The sequence below is a fragment of the Nelumbo lutea genome, chromosome 5 (genome assembly GCF_056320005.1).
Source record: "Nelumbo lutea isolate HS-2025 chromosome 5, American lotus-T2T, whole genome shotgun sequence".
In the NCBI taxonomy this organism is placed as follows: Eukaryota; Viridiplantae; Streptophyta; class Magnoliopsida; order Proteales; family Nelumbonaceae; genus Nelumbo; species Nelumbo lutea.
In genome coordinates this window covers 26,144,287-26,158,526 of record NC_142688.1, presented here as the reverse complement: position 1 = coordinate 26,158,526, position 14,240 = coordinate 26,144,287, and the positions used below count along the sequence as shown (strand labels likewise).

The 14,240-nt window shown below is 39.0% G+C and overlaps 1 protein-coding gene and 1 long non-coding RNA gene across 4 annotated transcripts; one reads left to right on the top strand and one right to left on the bottom strand.

Moving 5' to 3' along the window:
• Positions 1-5,748: 5,748 nt before the first annotated feature.
• LOC148851175 (uncharacterized) lies at positions 5,749-9,817 on the bottom strand. The gene is made up of 2 exons (XR_016099020.1): positions 9,679-9,817; positions 5,749-9,602 (listed from the first exon to the last, which is right to left on the bottom strand). It is a non-coding gene; the product is annotated as an uncharacterized LOC148851175 (long non-coding RNA).
• Positions 9,596-11,385, top strand: LOC148851174 (protein MRG1-like). 3 transcript variants are annotated; one of them, XM_088943673.1, is made up of 3 exons: positions 9,596-10,013; positions 10,457-10,545; positions 10,907-11,385. In XM_088943673.1, the coding sequence occupies exons 1-3, from the start codon at positions 9,901-9,903 to the stop codon at positions 10,972-10,974; spliced, it is 270 nt and encodes an 89-aa protein (XP_088799799.1). In that variant the 5' UTR covers positions 9,596-9,900; the 3' UTR covers positions 10,975-11,385. The 3 variants fall into 3 exon arrangements, with proteins under 3 accessions (XP_088799799.1, XP_088799797.1, XP_088799798.1); XM_088943671.1 differs by having other exon boundaries at positions 10,367-10,545; XM_088943672.1 differs by having other exon boundaries at positions 9,856-9,989; positions 10,367-10,545.
• Positions 11,386-14,240: the final 2,855 nt, after the last annotated feature.

Genomic DNA, 14,240 nt, shown 5'->3' with positions numbered 1-14,240 from the left:
CTGATTTAGGAGATTAAATTAGGTTTTATTTTCAGGCCAATGTAATGTTTTGAAAGGCTTTATGCTGTTTTTTCTTTTTTGGGTTAGAAAACCAAATTAGATTTGATATCTGTGGTGTATGGATGGAAACAAGTCCCATGATATAGGGAATTAGTATGAAAAAAAATGTATTGGAAAAATTAGTAAAGTTGAAATATGTTGCTTTATTGGTAGATTTTCCATGAAATTTTGTATATATATATATATATATATAACCAGTCTTCATGTATACAACATTGGCCATCCCCTCCATATAAGGAATTAAATATTAGGACAATTAGTTAGATCCTCAATTCATTAAGATGCCGATGCAGTCAACCATCTCAAAAAACAGAGTGGTCTAACAACATTTCACAATTAAGTTCAAAGCTCACAAGGTGGTACATTTCCTCCATGTTCTTACTGTTACTCTTGTTTTTTTTTTTTTTTTTTTTTGTTTTTGATAAGAACTGTTACTCTTGGAAATGCCTTTGAGGTTCAGTGTTCAACAATGAGATCCTTGACAACATGAATTAGTGCTACCAGGATCTGTTGTGGAAAAGTAATTTGCTGACCTAGAATCATGTGGGTTCCAATATTAATACTTGATAGCTAGAATTGGTGGTAAAGGTGTTGAGAACTGTTTCAATGGTTCCCCTTGACTTCTTCCAAGGGATGGTACTAAATCAAAGATATGGTGGTAAACGTAGAAAAATGACAGATGATGTATGCTATTATTGCCATATTATCTTTTTTTCTTGTTTTCCTATTTGTATATTTAAAATTTACCCTTTTTTTATTGATTTATGTAAACCTCTTTAATTTATTCATTTAACCTTCTAGCTTTGTTGAATGTTGATTTCTCCTCTTCAACAGATAGAGTAATTTAATTAATTAAATTGTATGGAAAAGTTAAGTATCCACTTTTTATAACTTGTACCAATTAATCTAAATAATTAAATTGACCACCTCCCTCAATGTCTTATTTTTAAGCATTTTTATCAATATTTCGTTTACTTTACATTTTCTAACAATTTATATGTTATGGTTTGTAGGTTCAACCATTATGCTAAGTGAATTTACATTGGAAGATGTGCTATATTATTTGATAATTTGATTTTTTTCAAATCCTTGTACTTTTTTATGTCAATTAGATATTGTAGTTGAACCCTTTGTTTTAGATATTGTAATAATTAATCTTTTAATTAATAGATTTTATTTTAAATTATATTTTTTATTTAAATTGATTAAGCCTTCGTATATCTATTGTCATGAGATTTGTATCAAGTAGATATTAAAGTGATTAATCAATAAAAAGTGCAGGTACGAAGTTGAAATTAACCTAGCATAAAAATAAGAAAAATAGAGAAAAAGATCTAAGCCAGCAGTCATCCAACCGTCAGCTTTGCCATAAATAAGACCTAACGTGGCGGTCAGAAAGTATCTAAACCGGCAAATCAAACTGCCGCGTAAAGAAGCATGTTCATTTTGACAAAACCAAAGGCGACGGTTAGATAAGATCTAAGTCGGCGATTTAGACCGCCACATGAAAAAGTAAATCAGTTTCAACAAAACCTAAGTAGGCGGTTAGAACAGATCTAAGGCAGCATTTCCCTTTCGTAATGCTAAGCTGACGGATCTGACACACCGCCGCGTTAATGGAGGTTGAATCACCCTCGACCGGCTAACAAAGGCGACGATCTTCTCTATATAAGTTGGCGGTCTTGACCTAAGGCGGAAGCTACTCAGACGGCAAACCGAAGACCGGCGGTCCAAAGGCCTACGACCACCGGCTTAAGGTGTTTTTCTTGTAGTGATGGACGATCAGAACGGTCTGATAAGGCATAAGAAAATTCCTCTTTGCCTTTTGGCCACTAGTTATATATGATGAATGATGATGGGAAATTTATCAAATGATCCATAGATTTGTTTTTTTGTTGTTTAGGCCTTAGGGTGGTGTATTGGTGTTGAACTTGTACAAGTAGTAGGTGGCAAATGTAGGATTATGTGAACAGAATAGTTACGTTGTGCTTATTGTTTGAAATAAACACGTTTCGTTTGAGTGAATGTTAAATCTATATCTATATCATACTATTATTAAAGTGTGAAGTGTGAAGTGTGAACTAAAATACCCAAGTTTTAAATTTGGTTTCTCTTTATTTATATTTATATCATAATTAAGATAGAAATAAAAAATTAAAAAAATACAACAATATAATTAAAAATAGTTTGATTCTTCTCTATTTGTGCCCCCCAAAAGAATCCACCCCTCCCAAGACCCACCAACACTGGGTAATGACCTTTCCTTATTGAGCTTCGGGGCTCTTAAATTTTATTGATCATCTCTTAATTAATTTGTAATTTGTGTTCAAGCGTGGCTGCTACAAAAGTGGATTGTTTTGGACCTTGGGGTATAAGGTATCGATGTTCATCAATGATACAATGGGATGAAGTTGTTCAATTGAAAATCTTCTAGTGCCGCATTGGACTTATACCTAAGCCTAGATGGAAGGATAGTTGGGAAAACTTAGGGGTGTTCAGCTGGTTTTGTTTTTGATGAAAATGGAACGGGATCTGCTCCTCACATAGGGGCGCCTCACATGCACATCCACCGTGCATTGGGAACATCTCCAGCGAATAATAACTTATAAGTAAGGGAGATGTTCCCAATGCATGGTACGATTTGCATGTAAGGCACGAGTGAGGCACTTTCTGTGTGAGGAGCAGATCCAGTCTCGATGAAAACATAAGCAATTATCAAGTCATCAAAAAATAATATAATTTTGTTGATAAAGCAATTGTTCTTGTTTTCAAAAACATAACCAATCATGTTTGCCAAGTCCAGATCTGTTCTTCACATGGACCTCCACCATGTATGGAGAACACCTATTGTACTTATATGTTGTTATTCATGGGAGATGTTCACAATGCATGATGGGATGTGCCTGGGAGGTAGGTTTGGGATGCGCCTCGTGAGGAGCAGATCCCAAGGGCAATTGCATCCTTCCTCTATTTTTCATTAAAGATGCTGCATACATTTCCATACCATGGTTTTCAAAACCAGACCGGAAAGGAAAATCTAGGAACCAGTCACTTGACCAGTTCCATTTTCCCCAAAACCATTGATTTTGATTAGTGAATCGTTGAATCGGGCGATTAACCGTTCGAACGGTTTTGACAATTTTTATTTATTTTTTATTTTTCTATCAGAACGGGCCGAGTGTTCGGTTTGAACGGTCGGACCATTCGACCCAATAACCGAACCCCTAATAGGTTTGGTCACTGGGTCAGTTTTAAAAACCATGTTCCACACATTACCGGGTAAGGGATGTATGACGAAGACTCAAGCTCCACATGCCATTAAAAATTTCTTTTTAGAAAATCTTAATACAATGTAACTACTCTTTAGTTATTCTATTTTGGTGGCAAGTAAGCAATTTAACCATCCGGGTCAAATGAGTGTGATTTCTCAATTTTTATTGATGGCAAATAAGCAATTTAACCATTCGGGTCAAGTAAGCAATTTAACCATTCGACTTCTCAGAGGTGGGTGAAGTTTCCGTTTAGGTAACTTCGACGGGAGTTCAAGTGCGTCGGTGAATCTGGGGTGAAAGAGAGAGAAAGTTGGCTAAGGAGGCGTTTGGTCAGGAAACTCGAAGGGAGAAGTTCTTTCCTCTTTGGATGGAGGAGTTGCAGAGACAGGCTGCACAGTTATGGAGTTGTAGTTCAGATCTGGGTTTTAGGCAGCTGGCGGGCGGACGTGTCTTGCTAATTTTCGAATCGGAACTTGAAGCTCTTCGTCTGGTGGTCGTGGAGAAGAGCCCGTTTTGACTTGGAGGGAGGACGCTCTCATTATTCTGGTGGGAACCGGGTCTGGAAAAGGAGTGTGGCATCAGGGGCACCAATATGTGGAGAGTTAATCTTCTTTGGATAGACCTCGAAGCTGTGAGATTAGTGATTTGGGCGGGAGCACTGTATGAGATTCCAAAAGCTCTGATGGTGGAAATTTTGCTGGAGTAGCATGGTTTTTAAAACCGAACCGGTTCGGCGGTTCAACCGTCCGGGTCAAGCGGTTCGACTCGTGACGTCATAAATAAATAAAAATAAAAAATGCTTATATATAATAAAAAATACCATAAAAATTTAAATAAAATACAAAAAATACAGAAAAAATTCCAAAAAATATAGAAAATTTTCCAAAAATAAGGATTAATCAAGGCACTGTGAAGAGGCAGCTCTTAATTTATCAAGGCACATTGAAGGGGCAGCTCTTAACCAGTTAATTGATTGATTCAATTAAATCAAGAGCTCCCTCATCAATCAGTAAAAATAAGGATTAAGGAATTAAGTGACCCCTTTAGAGTCATTTTCTTTCAATCTCAAGTTGTCTCTAGAAATCCTACCAAAGAAAAAAATCTCTAGAAAAATTAATTCACGCTTACTAAACAAGCATATATATACAGGTTAATGACAACAAATTATACCATTCTAGCAGGTCTGAAAAATTCAAAAAAATCAATCAAATCACAAAAAAATCAGGAAAAAAAATTATACCTTCAGGGATTCGTCGCCGGTGGGTTTGGGCAGTCCGCCGCTGCAAGTCGCCGCTACAAGTGCTTGGGTGACTCTTTTTGCCACTGCAAGTCGCTTTCCATCTGACGTTGCAAGTGCTTGGATGACTCTTTTCGCTGTTGCAAGTTCGCCAATCACCGTCGGTATGTGTCACCATCGGATGCCAGAGTCGATGGCCACCGCAGGTCGTAGGGTGTAAGGGTTGAGACTTGAGAGTTGAGAGGACTAAGGAGTGACTGAGTGAGGAGGGAACTCAGGAACCCTAAAGACTAAACCGAATAAGAGACTGTATTGGGATTTGAAAATCATGGGATATAATTGGCATTTTTTTTTGTTTTTTTTTTATCAACTTCATGACCAAGATAGAAACAGTACAGCAGTTACTCAGAACCTTCCAGAAAAGTTGACACCTCATCTGGATTTTGATGTGTCATACAATACTAAAACAGGACTTGCAAATGGGTATGAAGAGAACAAGTGATTGCTTGTTTCTATTTTGATTCTTTTTTTCTATTTTGAGTTACCTATAATTTTCTAAGCTTTGCTTCCATTACGGGTGTTGCTTAAGATTACAAATAACCGCATTTTTTTTAATTTGTAAAACTTGTGCAAATAGAAGTGAATAATTGTCATGATCTCTAAGCATTTTTTATCTATGAAGTTTTTTGCACTATTGATTTGTTGATCTCATTAGCACTTGTAATTTGGCTATGGTCTTTCATTAAAATTCTATTTTCCTGTTTTCGCCATGCACTATAGAATTAGTCATGCATCAAGATAACCTTTTGTAAAAGCAAAGCTTTTATGGTTTATACTTTTTTTTATACTTTTTTTCTATCTATCTTATTCATTGAGAATTCAAGTATATATGCACATGAACAAACCTCCTAAGCTTATGGCAACTAGAACTCCTTAGTTTACAATGACTCAAACATATCTTTTCTATCCTATCTGAACCATTCATGATAAGGAAAGGATAAGAAGATATATATAAACAAGATAATACTGAACAGACTCCTAATCCTAACACCCCCCTCAAGTTGGAGCATGCAGATTGTGAATGCCCAACTTGCAGAGAAAGTACTCAAATTCTCTATGACCCAGTGCCTTTGTAAAGATGTCAGCCAGCTGAACGGTAGTCAACACATAAGCAGGATGAATGCAACCATTTTGAATCTCATCACATACAAAATGTCAATAAACTTCAATATGTTTCGTACGCTCATGAAACACTGGGTTTGCTGCAATATGCAATTCTGCCTAACTATCACAATATAATCACATTGGGTTTGAATGTGTAACTCCAAGAGCCAATAACAATCCCTTCAGCCATTTTAATTCACACGTAACCGTGGCCATAGAACGATACTCTGCTTCTGCTGAAGAACGAGCCACAATGTGTTGCTTCTTAGTTTTCCAGGAAATAGGCGATTTCCCAAGCAAAATAAACCATATAGACAGAGAACGTCGAGATAAAGGATAGTTCGCCCAGTCTGAATCACACCATGAATATAACTGTAAGTCACAATCTGAACGCAAGAGAATTCTTTGACCAGGATTTCCTTTCAAGTAGCGCACCACTCGCAATGCAGCATCCCAATGTCTTTCTTGCGGTTGCTGCATAAATTGGGACAAAACATGCACACAATAAGACAACTCTAGGTGAGTTGCTGAGAGATAAATAAGCCTGCCCACCAAGCGCCTGTATCGCTCAGGATCAGATAAGAGAGGCCCCTCTGTCAAGGCAAGATTGTGATTCTGCTCCAGAGGAAAATGAGCAGGTTTTGCACCAAGTAATCCAACTTCAGAGATAATATCCAAAGCATAATTACGTTGAGACAGAAAAAATCTTGTTGAGTTTCGAGCAATTTCAATGCCCAAAAAAAATTTCAATGGTCCCAAGTCTTTTATATGGAAGCAGTCACTCAAATATTTCTTGAAGACTTGAATTGTCATACACCTGACATGATAATGTCGTCCATATACACGAGAACAAGTACATGCACCTTGTCTCAACGAAAGGTGAAGAGAGAGTAATTTGAACATGATTGTTGAAACCCCTATGTCTTCAAGGCTGCGGTTAATTTAGCAAACCAACATCTCGGCGCTTGTTTCAAGCCATAGAGAGATTTTCGCAACTGACACACCATACCTAGTTTATCCGACTGAAAACCAGGAGGCTTCGCATGCAGACTTCCTCATGAAGGTCACCATGCAAGAATGCGTTATGTACGTCCATTTGATGAATCTCCCAATTTCTAGCTGCTGCGATTACAAGGAAGGTACGGACAGTAACCATTTTTGCAACTGGGGCAAAAGTTTCATTATAATCAATTCCCTCAATCTGCTTGTTCCCAAAAATCACGAGATGAGCTTTGTATCTTTCCACTATCCCATCGGCGTTATACTTGATTCGATACACCCATTTGCATCCTATTGCTCATTTTTTGGATGGCAAAGGCTCCACAGTCCATGCCTGATTATTTTCAAGTGCCTATATTTCTTTATGCATTGCATTCTTCCATTTTTCATCCTTTACGGCCTCAGCAAAACAAGTAGGTTCAACTCTTGTAGTAACAACTGCCAAGAAAGCATGATGTCGACAAGAAAAATTGTTACAGCTCATATAGTTATCTATGGGATAAGGACTACCTGCAGAATGTGATTGGCCGAGTGAGCTTGCAAAGGGACGTGGAGAGGGACTCAAGCACTGTGTGGTGTGAAGCACATAATCTCTCAACCTTGTGGGCTATTGTTTCTATCGATGCCCATGCCCCAAATGAAATTCAGAGTGCTGTTGTTGCTCAACATCGCCACCCCCTGACATCAAAATCGTCTTCACTTGCATTTTCTATGGTGGCGTCACAAGAATGCATGGGTTCACCACCATTTGCATTCGGGTCTACGCGGGCTCCTTCTTCTACACAGACTCTTTTTTCAGCGAGTTCACCTCGCTGGTTAGCCTCCATCTCGCCATTTGCTAGTCTAGGTAAATAAGTGGATGGTATCAACACCTCATCCGTCCCATCTATTCCACAATTAAATTGGCCTTGTACTTTGTTCTGTTGTGCATCTTCCTTGTGTGCATACGGGAATTCATGCTCTAAAAAAGTAACATCTCTTGATGCAAAGAACATGTCAGACTCTAAACCATACAAGCTCCATCATTTCTTTCCAAAATGATACCCAACAAAAACACACTGTCTGCTTCAACTAACAAATTTATCCCCTCCATGTCCACGATTGTGCGTATATTCTAAGCAACCAAAAACTCACACATTATCATAAGAAGGAGGTCGCCCAAATAATATTTCATAGGGAGTCTTTACCTTCAACAGAATGGACGGTGTCCGATTGATCAAATAACATGCGGCCATGATACATTCCCCCCCAAAATCAATAAGCAAGTTGGCTTGAAAGCACAAAGCTCGGGCAATATTGAGTATGTGGCGGTGTTTGTGTTCAACCCTCCCGTTTTGTTGAGAGGTCACGACACAAGTGGTTTGATGAATAATACCACTTTCAACAAAATAACTAGCCAAGCATACAAACTCAGTCCCATTATTAGTACGGATCACCTTTACAGGTTTGTTAAATTGCCTTTGAACCATAGCAAAAAAAATTTGAAGAACTCATCCCACTTTCGTCTTATCAACTAGAAGATAAATCCAAACGCCTCTAGAAAAATCATCTACTATGGTCAAGAAATAATGAGCACCACAAGAAGCTGCAGTTCTATAAGGATCCAACAAATCACAATGAATTAACTCAAAAATGTCGGATGCTTTATTATTACTAGAAACAAACTCTTCTCGACATTGTTTAGCTCGTAAGCATGCATCACAACCCTTAATATTGTCATCATTATTATTTTTAGTACTAATAAAAGGCAGCAACTGAACAATTCTATAAGAAGGATGCCCTAACCTTTGATGCCAAATGTCACATGTCCTGCTCTCTGTAGTCTTCATTTCTCTTGTTGATGCAATGCTCCAGAAATAATAGTCCCTCTCGCTGCTCACCCGCTCCAATCAGCATCCTCGTAGTGCGGTCCAGTGCAACTGTGCCTTCTTTCTCTGCTATTGTCGCTTTACCGTCTAGTAGCCCAACAGAGCACGGAATGACATTCTTTATGTCCCTCATCGACTCGAGGCTTCCTGTCATATGATGAGAGGCCCTTGTGTCTATTATCTATTCTAACAATTTTTGCTTACCACTTAGTTGTTGAATCCCCTCTTTCTGTGTATTCAAAAGGTTGAGTAACATGTTCCACTAGTCACTACTCAGTCCATTTAACCCAGTCTTGACTGCATCAATTGATTCTCCTTGAACGCATTGCCTTGAGCAGAGGCTTTAGTTGTATGGGCCTTGACATGGCCGCCACGACCTTGGATCAGTGAAGGATCATGGCATCCCTTGGCAAGGCCATGATCATCAGCCATGTTGGGTTTTCCGGCATAGAGATTTCCGTGGTTCGAGCTACAGGCCATGACAACACACCTATCGACGACAAACATCTGCATGAGATACTCTTCTTCGTCTCCAACTGTCCCGGCTCCGTCCCCTTCCTGGCTGAAAGGAATTCGTACCGGCTCGACAAGACCAGATATCGTAATGTAGCCCTCAAGACCCTACTGCTCATTCATCGTCTGCTGCGTGGAGGAGACCGGTATTTGGAGCAAGACCTACGCACAACACACCTCTCTGTCCATCTCCACATGAACATTACGCTATGGTTCCTGAGGAATTCCAGCAACCAGTCTCTCTCTTTTCTGCACAGTTATGCGGATTTTCTTGCAAAGCGAATGGGGTGGATGATCAACCAAGCTGGAAAGCTGGAGCCCATCATGTTCCAAGCATCGGAATTTCGATTCTATGAGGAGAAGTCGATCGAGATGGTGTTCCGTAGATTACCCAAGTGTCAAGTGTTTCTTGATTGAATTCTGGAGTGCTCACCTCTGGGTATTGCTTCTCCTGACCGCTTTAACCACAGGGAAGCCGGGTTCGTCTGGCTGAAGCAGAGGAGGAACTCGACAGAAACTATGCTTTCTGCTACAGAAAAGAAGAAAACAGAGCAAAGAGACTTACACAGAGAGAAACATGATCTCGAAGATGGAGAAGGCGACATGGATCAGAGAAAAAAACCATCTGCCATGGAAGCTACGGTGTTGTTTCATTGGCCGAAACCAAACACCATCTCTTGCGGCCTGTTATAGCTGTGAAATCGTCTGAATATTCTGAATCTGGATCGATTCGGAAGGAGAGAGATTTTTACCCAACTCCAAGACTGCCGACAAGTTATTTACTTCTATGGCGAGGATGCCACCGTTGAGGACGGATGGGATGATGTTGAGGACCACGCCTCTGTATGCAGCACCTGAATCGATTAGCTTCTGTGTGTATGAACCTCGCTCTGATACCATGTAAAAGCAAAACTTTTCTGATTTATACTTTTTTTCTATCTATCTTATTCATTGAGAATTCAAGTATATATGCACATGAACGAACCTCCTAAGCTTATGACAAATAGGACTCCTAAGTTTACAGGGTTTCAAATATATCTTTCCTATCCTATCTAAACCATTCATGATAAGGAAAGGATAAGAAGATATATACAAACAAGATAATACTGAACAGACTCCTAATCCTAACACCTTTTTCTACCTATTTGTTGTTAAGGATATATGATTGCATTAACATATTTTTATTTATCTGATGATAGTTTTGCTTCGTTTTATTTTGTTTTATTTTTTCTTTTTTCTTTTTTTTTTTTTAGTGGATATAGGATAGCTGGATCAATTGGAGAGATTCTGAAGGGGTTAAGTTGTTACTTTAACAAAGCATTACCAGTGTTACTCTTGTACAGGAAAGAGAGCCAACAATATCATGAAGCAGTTTTAGATAACACATCACCTTCTACTGTATATGGTGCTGAGCATCTTCTGCGACTATTTGGTATGTTCAACAGTTCCCAGCGTAGATAGTTTTTTATCAAATGAAATTGGATTTGGGACTCTGGGTTTGGCACCCATCAACCAGGAACTTCTGCACAAGTCCATTCGGATAACAGCCATGCATGTTTCTTGATTATTATTTGATATGAATGCATTAAAATATTAAGTTGCATTAATTTCTATATCCAAGACCGCATTTGTCATTTGCCCTTGGAATTTTTTAAACCTTTTGGTTACTGATGGAATTCCATATGCAGATTCTCAGTCTGTTATATCAGTCTGAGAAGCTTTGGGATTTTGGCTTTAATGCCATACTCCCCTTCTCTAATTCTAACCCATTACAATGGTTTTAAACTAAGCAGATTGTTCGGGCATTGGAAGGAGACGCCTCTCTGGCCGATCCGAACGAGGGCATCAGACCTGGGCATAGCAGTCTACAGTTCCTATGGGAGCTCAGATTATGACACAGTGCAGTACAATGAGGACATGAAGAAATTCAGGAAGATGGCATTAGGCAGCGAGGAGTACATTAGACTTTCTGTCCCTCATAAGAATATATGGATCTTGAGTTTATAAGAAGAGAGAAAATGCGAAGAGAAGTTTCACTTGCAGATCAAATTCGGGCTGCCAAAAGCAAAAGAGTGGAATGTCTAGCACTCACAAACTCTTTGGTTCAGACTCTACTAAATTCTTTTACAAACTAAGAAATTATCAAATTGAAATTGAAATGTATTTATAATTCAAATAGTTTGAATGGAGAATGGTTTTTTAAATTTTGATTGTAATTGATGTTTTTCCATCTTTTGTATTTTATTTCGGCTTAAATGAATATTTATATATATAGAAAACAGGTAATTTGAAGAAAATTAAATATAAAATAGGTTATGTGGAAAAAAAAGTATACTACGACTGCCGCTAAAAAGCACGCTACAAATTTATAGCGGCAACCGAACTTGGTTTTTAGCACCAGTCATGGCTGCCACTAAAACAACCTTTAGCGTCTGCCGGATTAGTATTAGCAACAGTTGCGACTGTCGCTAAAACAACCTTTTACGGCAACCGGATGAGCATTAGTTGTAGTTACAACTGCCAGCTTAGTATTTATATAGGCAGCCGTGAAAACTGCTGCTAGAACGTTTAGCAAAATCGTTTTTTTAGCGGCAGTTTGCCGGTTGTTGGTAAAACTTATAGTGGCAGTTTTGATGGCCTTTAGCGGCAGTCACTTGTAGTGAGGTTAAGAGAGTATGAATATGAGAGAATATGAGATTAATGTGATGAAAATGACCGAGGGTAAGGGTATTTATAAGAATTAGTTTTAGTTGATCAAAGTACCCTTAAAACTAGTTATTTTATAATTATTAGGAGAAGTGTTAAGGTAATTATCACTTTACAAAAATGCCTCCCAAACCCCCCCCCAATGACATGGGCTCGTGCCAGCATGACCCATTTTTTAATGTCGTATTATGCTAACCTGCAAATCCAAGCCCAGCACAACCCAATTGCTATATCGGCCTAAAAACAACACGACCTCCTTTGCAGTTCTATTTTGAGTTTTTATTTTTATCAACATATGTGTTTTTCGTAGCAATTTGGTAATTATTTATTTACAGTTCAAGGTGTTAACAGGTCAAAGTGATGGTATCTCAAATTAGAGGAGGTTTTGCGGGGGGTAAATGTCACTAGCTAACCCATAAATAGTTAAGGATATATATAATTTAACAATGTATATATATATATATATATATATATATATATATATATATATTAAACTTGATTAAATGGTTAAAAAATAATCCAGTTGGAACAGCCAAAATGAACAACTCGGTTGTATTTGTATAGGCTTTTGATGCAGCAATCCATTGAGTTGACCTACCCTAATATTCATAGGGTGGCTGTACTAAAGTTATCCCGATATCCCCGGCTTCTCAACACGTCAATATGGGAATAGCGGTCCTCTATATTTCCATCACCTGCAACGGTTGATCATAGGTTGTAGGTATGGTCCATGAGATTTAATTAGATTTAGAACCGTTAAAGGGTATTGTGGTAGAGAACCAACGTTGTCAAGCAAGCAAGCTGATGAGATCAAAGCTTGTGGCGTTTCTTTATTTATTTTATAGAGTTGTTGAGTGGGAACATCAACATGGATGTCTAACCATCTACCCCTTACCCATGTGCCACGACTAGCTCGACCAAACTAGGTTCTAGGGCGGTCCACTATTGGGTGGAGCCGTGGAGGAGTATACATCACCTTTCTCCTGCGCTTGAGATGGCGACCTCTCGTTCCTCATGAATCATGAGAGAAAGAGAGAGAGAGAGGTAAAGCATGGTTGAGCCCAGAGATAAGTCCCTGCAGAAAGGTAGGTGGCATCTGTCATGTTCATTGAAGGAAAATGGGTAGAATAAGACCACACAACTAAAGTGTGTCCAGTTGGGACAGGCGCAGGAACTAACCGTTGAAATTGCACAATCCTGCCACCGTCGGCACTCGACACAACCACAACGTTGTCGTTGTGTATTATTTCAAATCCCGTAGCCCGTTCCTTCTTGTCCCGTTGCCATAAACATTGACCGACGTAAGCAACAAAGATACAGGAGGAAATGCATAATTGGACGAGACTCCTAGTTTGAGATAATTCCTGACTGTCGGATCTTTTCATTGATTGAAATACACGTCACATGCATTAACGGATTGGAAGCATCAGTATCAAAGCGGATCTTGTGCAATACCTATTACCTAACCTACGTCTGACCCGACCCGATCTCACAATAGATGGGTGATAAGGTGAAGATTGAAGAACTGAAGACTGAAGTTTTTTGTTTTTATTTATGAAGTCAATTACAATTATTTGCGGCGGGAACACGTCCTTGATGCTTTAATACTCCCAAGTCCCACCAAATAAACCTACCGCTGGCCCAACTGTCACGTTGTATGGGTTAGAATGTAAGCAAATCTGAAGGTTGCAAAGTCTTGATCAGATGATACGTCTTTTGCTCTCTCTCTCTCTCTCTCTCTCTCTCAAGCCTGATCAGGAGCTCGGTTCAGGTATCAATTCCGTCTCTGGTGGGATTCTACTTCCACTTTAATTATGCTAGATGGCATAATGCGTGAGATTGCCGGTATTACCGATGTTTTTATTATATATCCGGCAAAGAGGAGTGAGCCTCATGGTCATGTGGAGACACGTGATAATCTCCCTGACGTGGCATAAGAGTACAAAAGACATGTCAATGCTGGTTCCATATATTCAACATCAGGAGACAAATCCCGTTGCCTCCGCAGCGCCACCGTTGTTATAATCTTATTTTTCTTCAAACCGTCGCTACCACTCGGGCTGGATCACATGAGAGGGCCCCTTGTACTGTCTCTTCCTACTCTTTCAATTTCACTCTCCTCCGAAAAATTCTTGTCTAGCTAGCTTTTCAGGAGCTTCTCCTTTACGACAAACAGTCGTGATTCGTTTCACCCACATACGTAACGTTCGTAGATCGTTAATAGTAACCGGAGTTATAGATAGGAATAGTGCTTGTGAATTGTGATGGGGTCCATGACCATAATAGATAGGGTCTGGTTTTGAAAAATTTTTATTTGGTAAATAAGAGATAAGCAGATTTTCATTAAAAAACAATTAGAGGATGCATGTCTTCATAATAGATCGACCAAAATGGTCCAAACCAACGGAGAAAAATAACGAC

Coding starts and splice junctions, on each gene's coding strand:
- LOC148851174 (XM_088943671.1), top strand. CDS start 9,901: ATGGCGAGGATGCCACCGTTGAGGACGGATGGGATGATGTTGAGGACC. Junction 10,014..10,366: donor GAACCTCGCTCTGATACCAT/GTAAAAGCAAAA, acceptor TTTTTTTTTTAG/TGGATATAGGATAGCTGGAT. Junction 10,546..10,906: donor GCATCTTCTGCGACTATTTG/GTATGTTCAACA, acceptor TAAACTAAGCAG/ATTGTTCGGGCATTGGAAGG.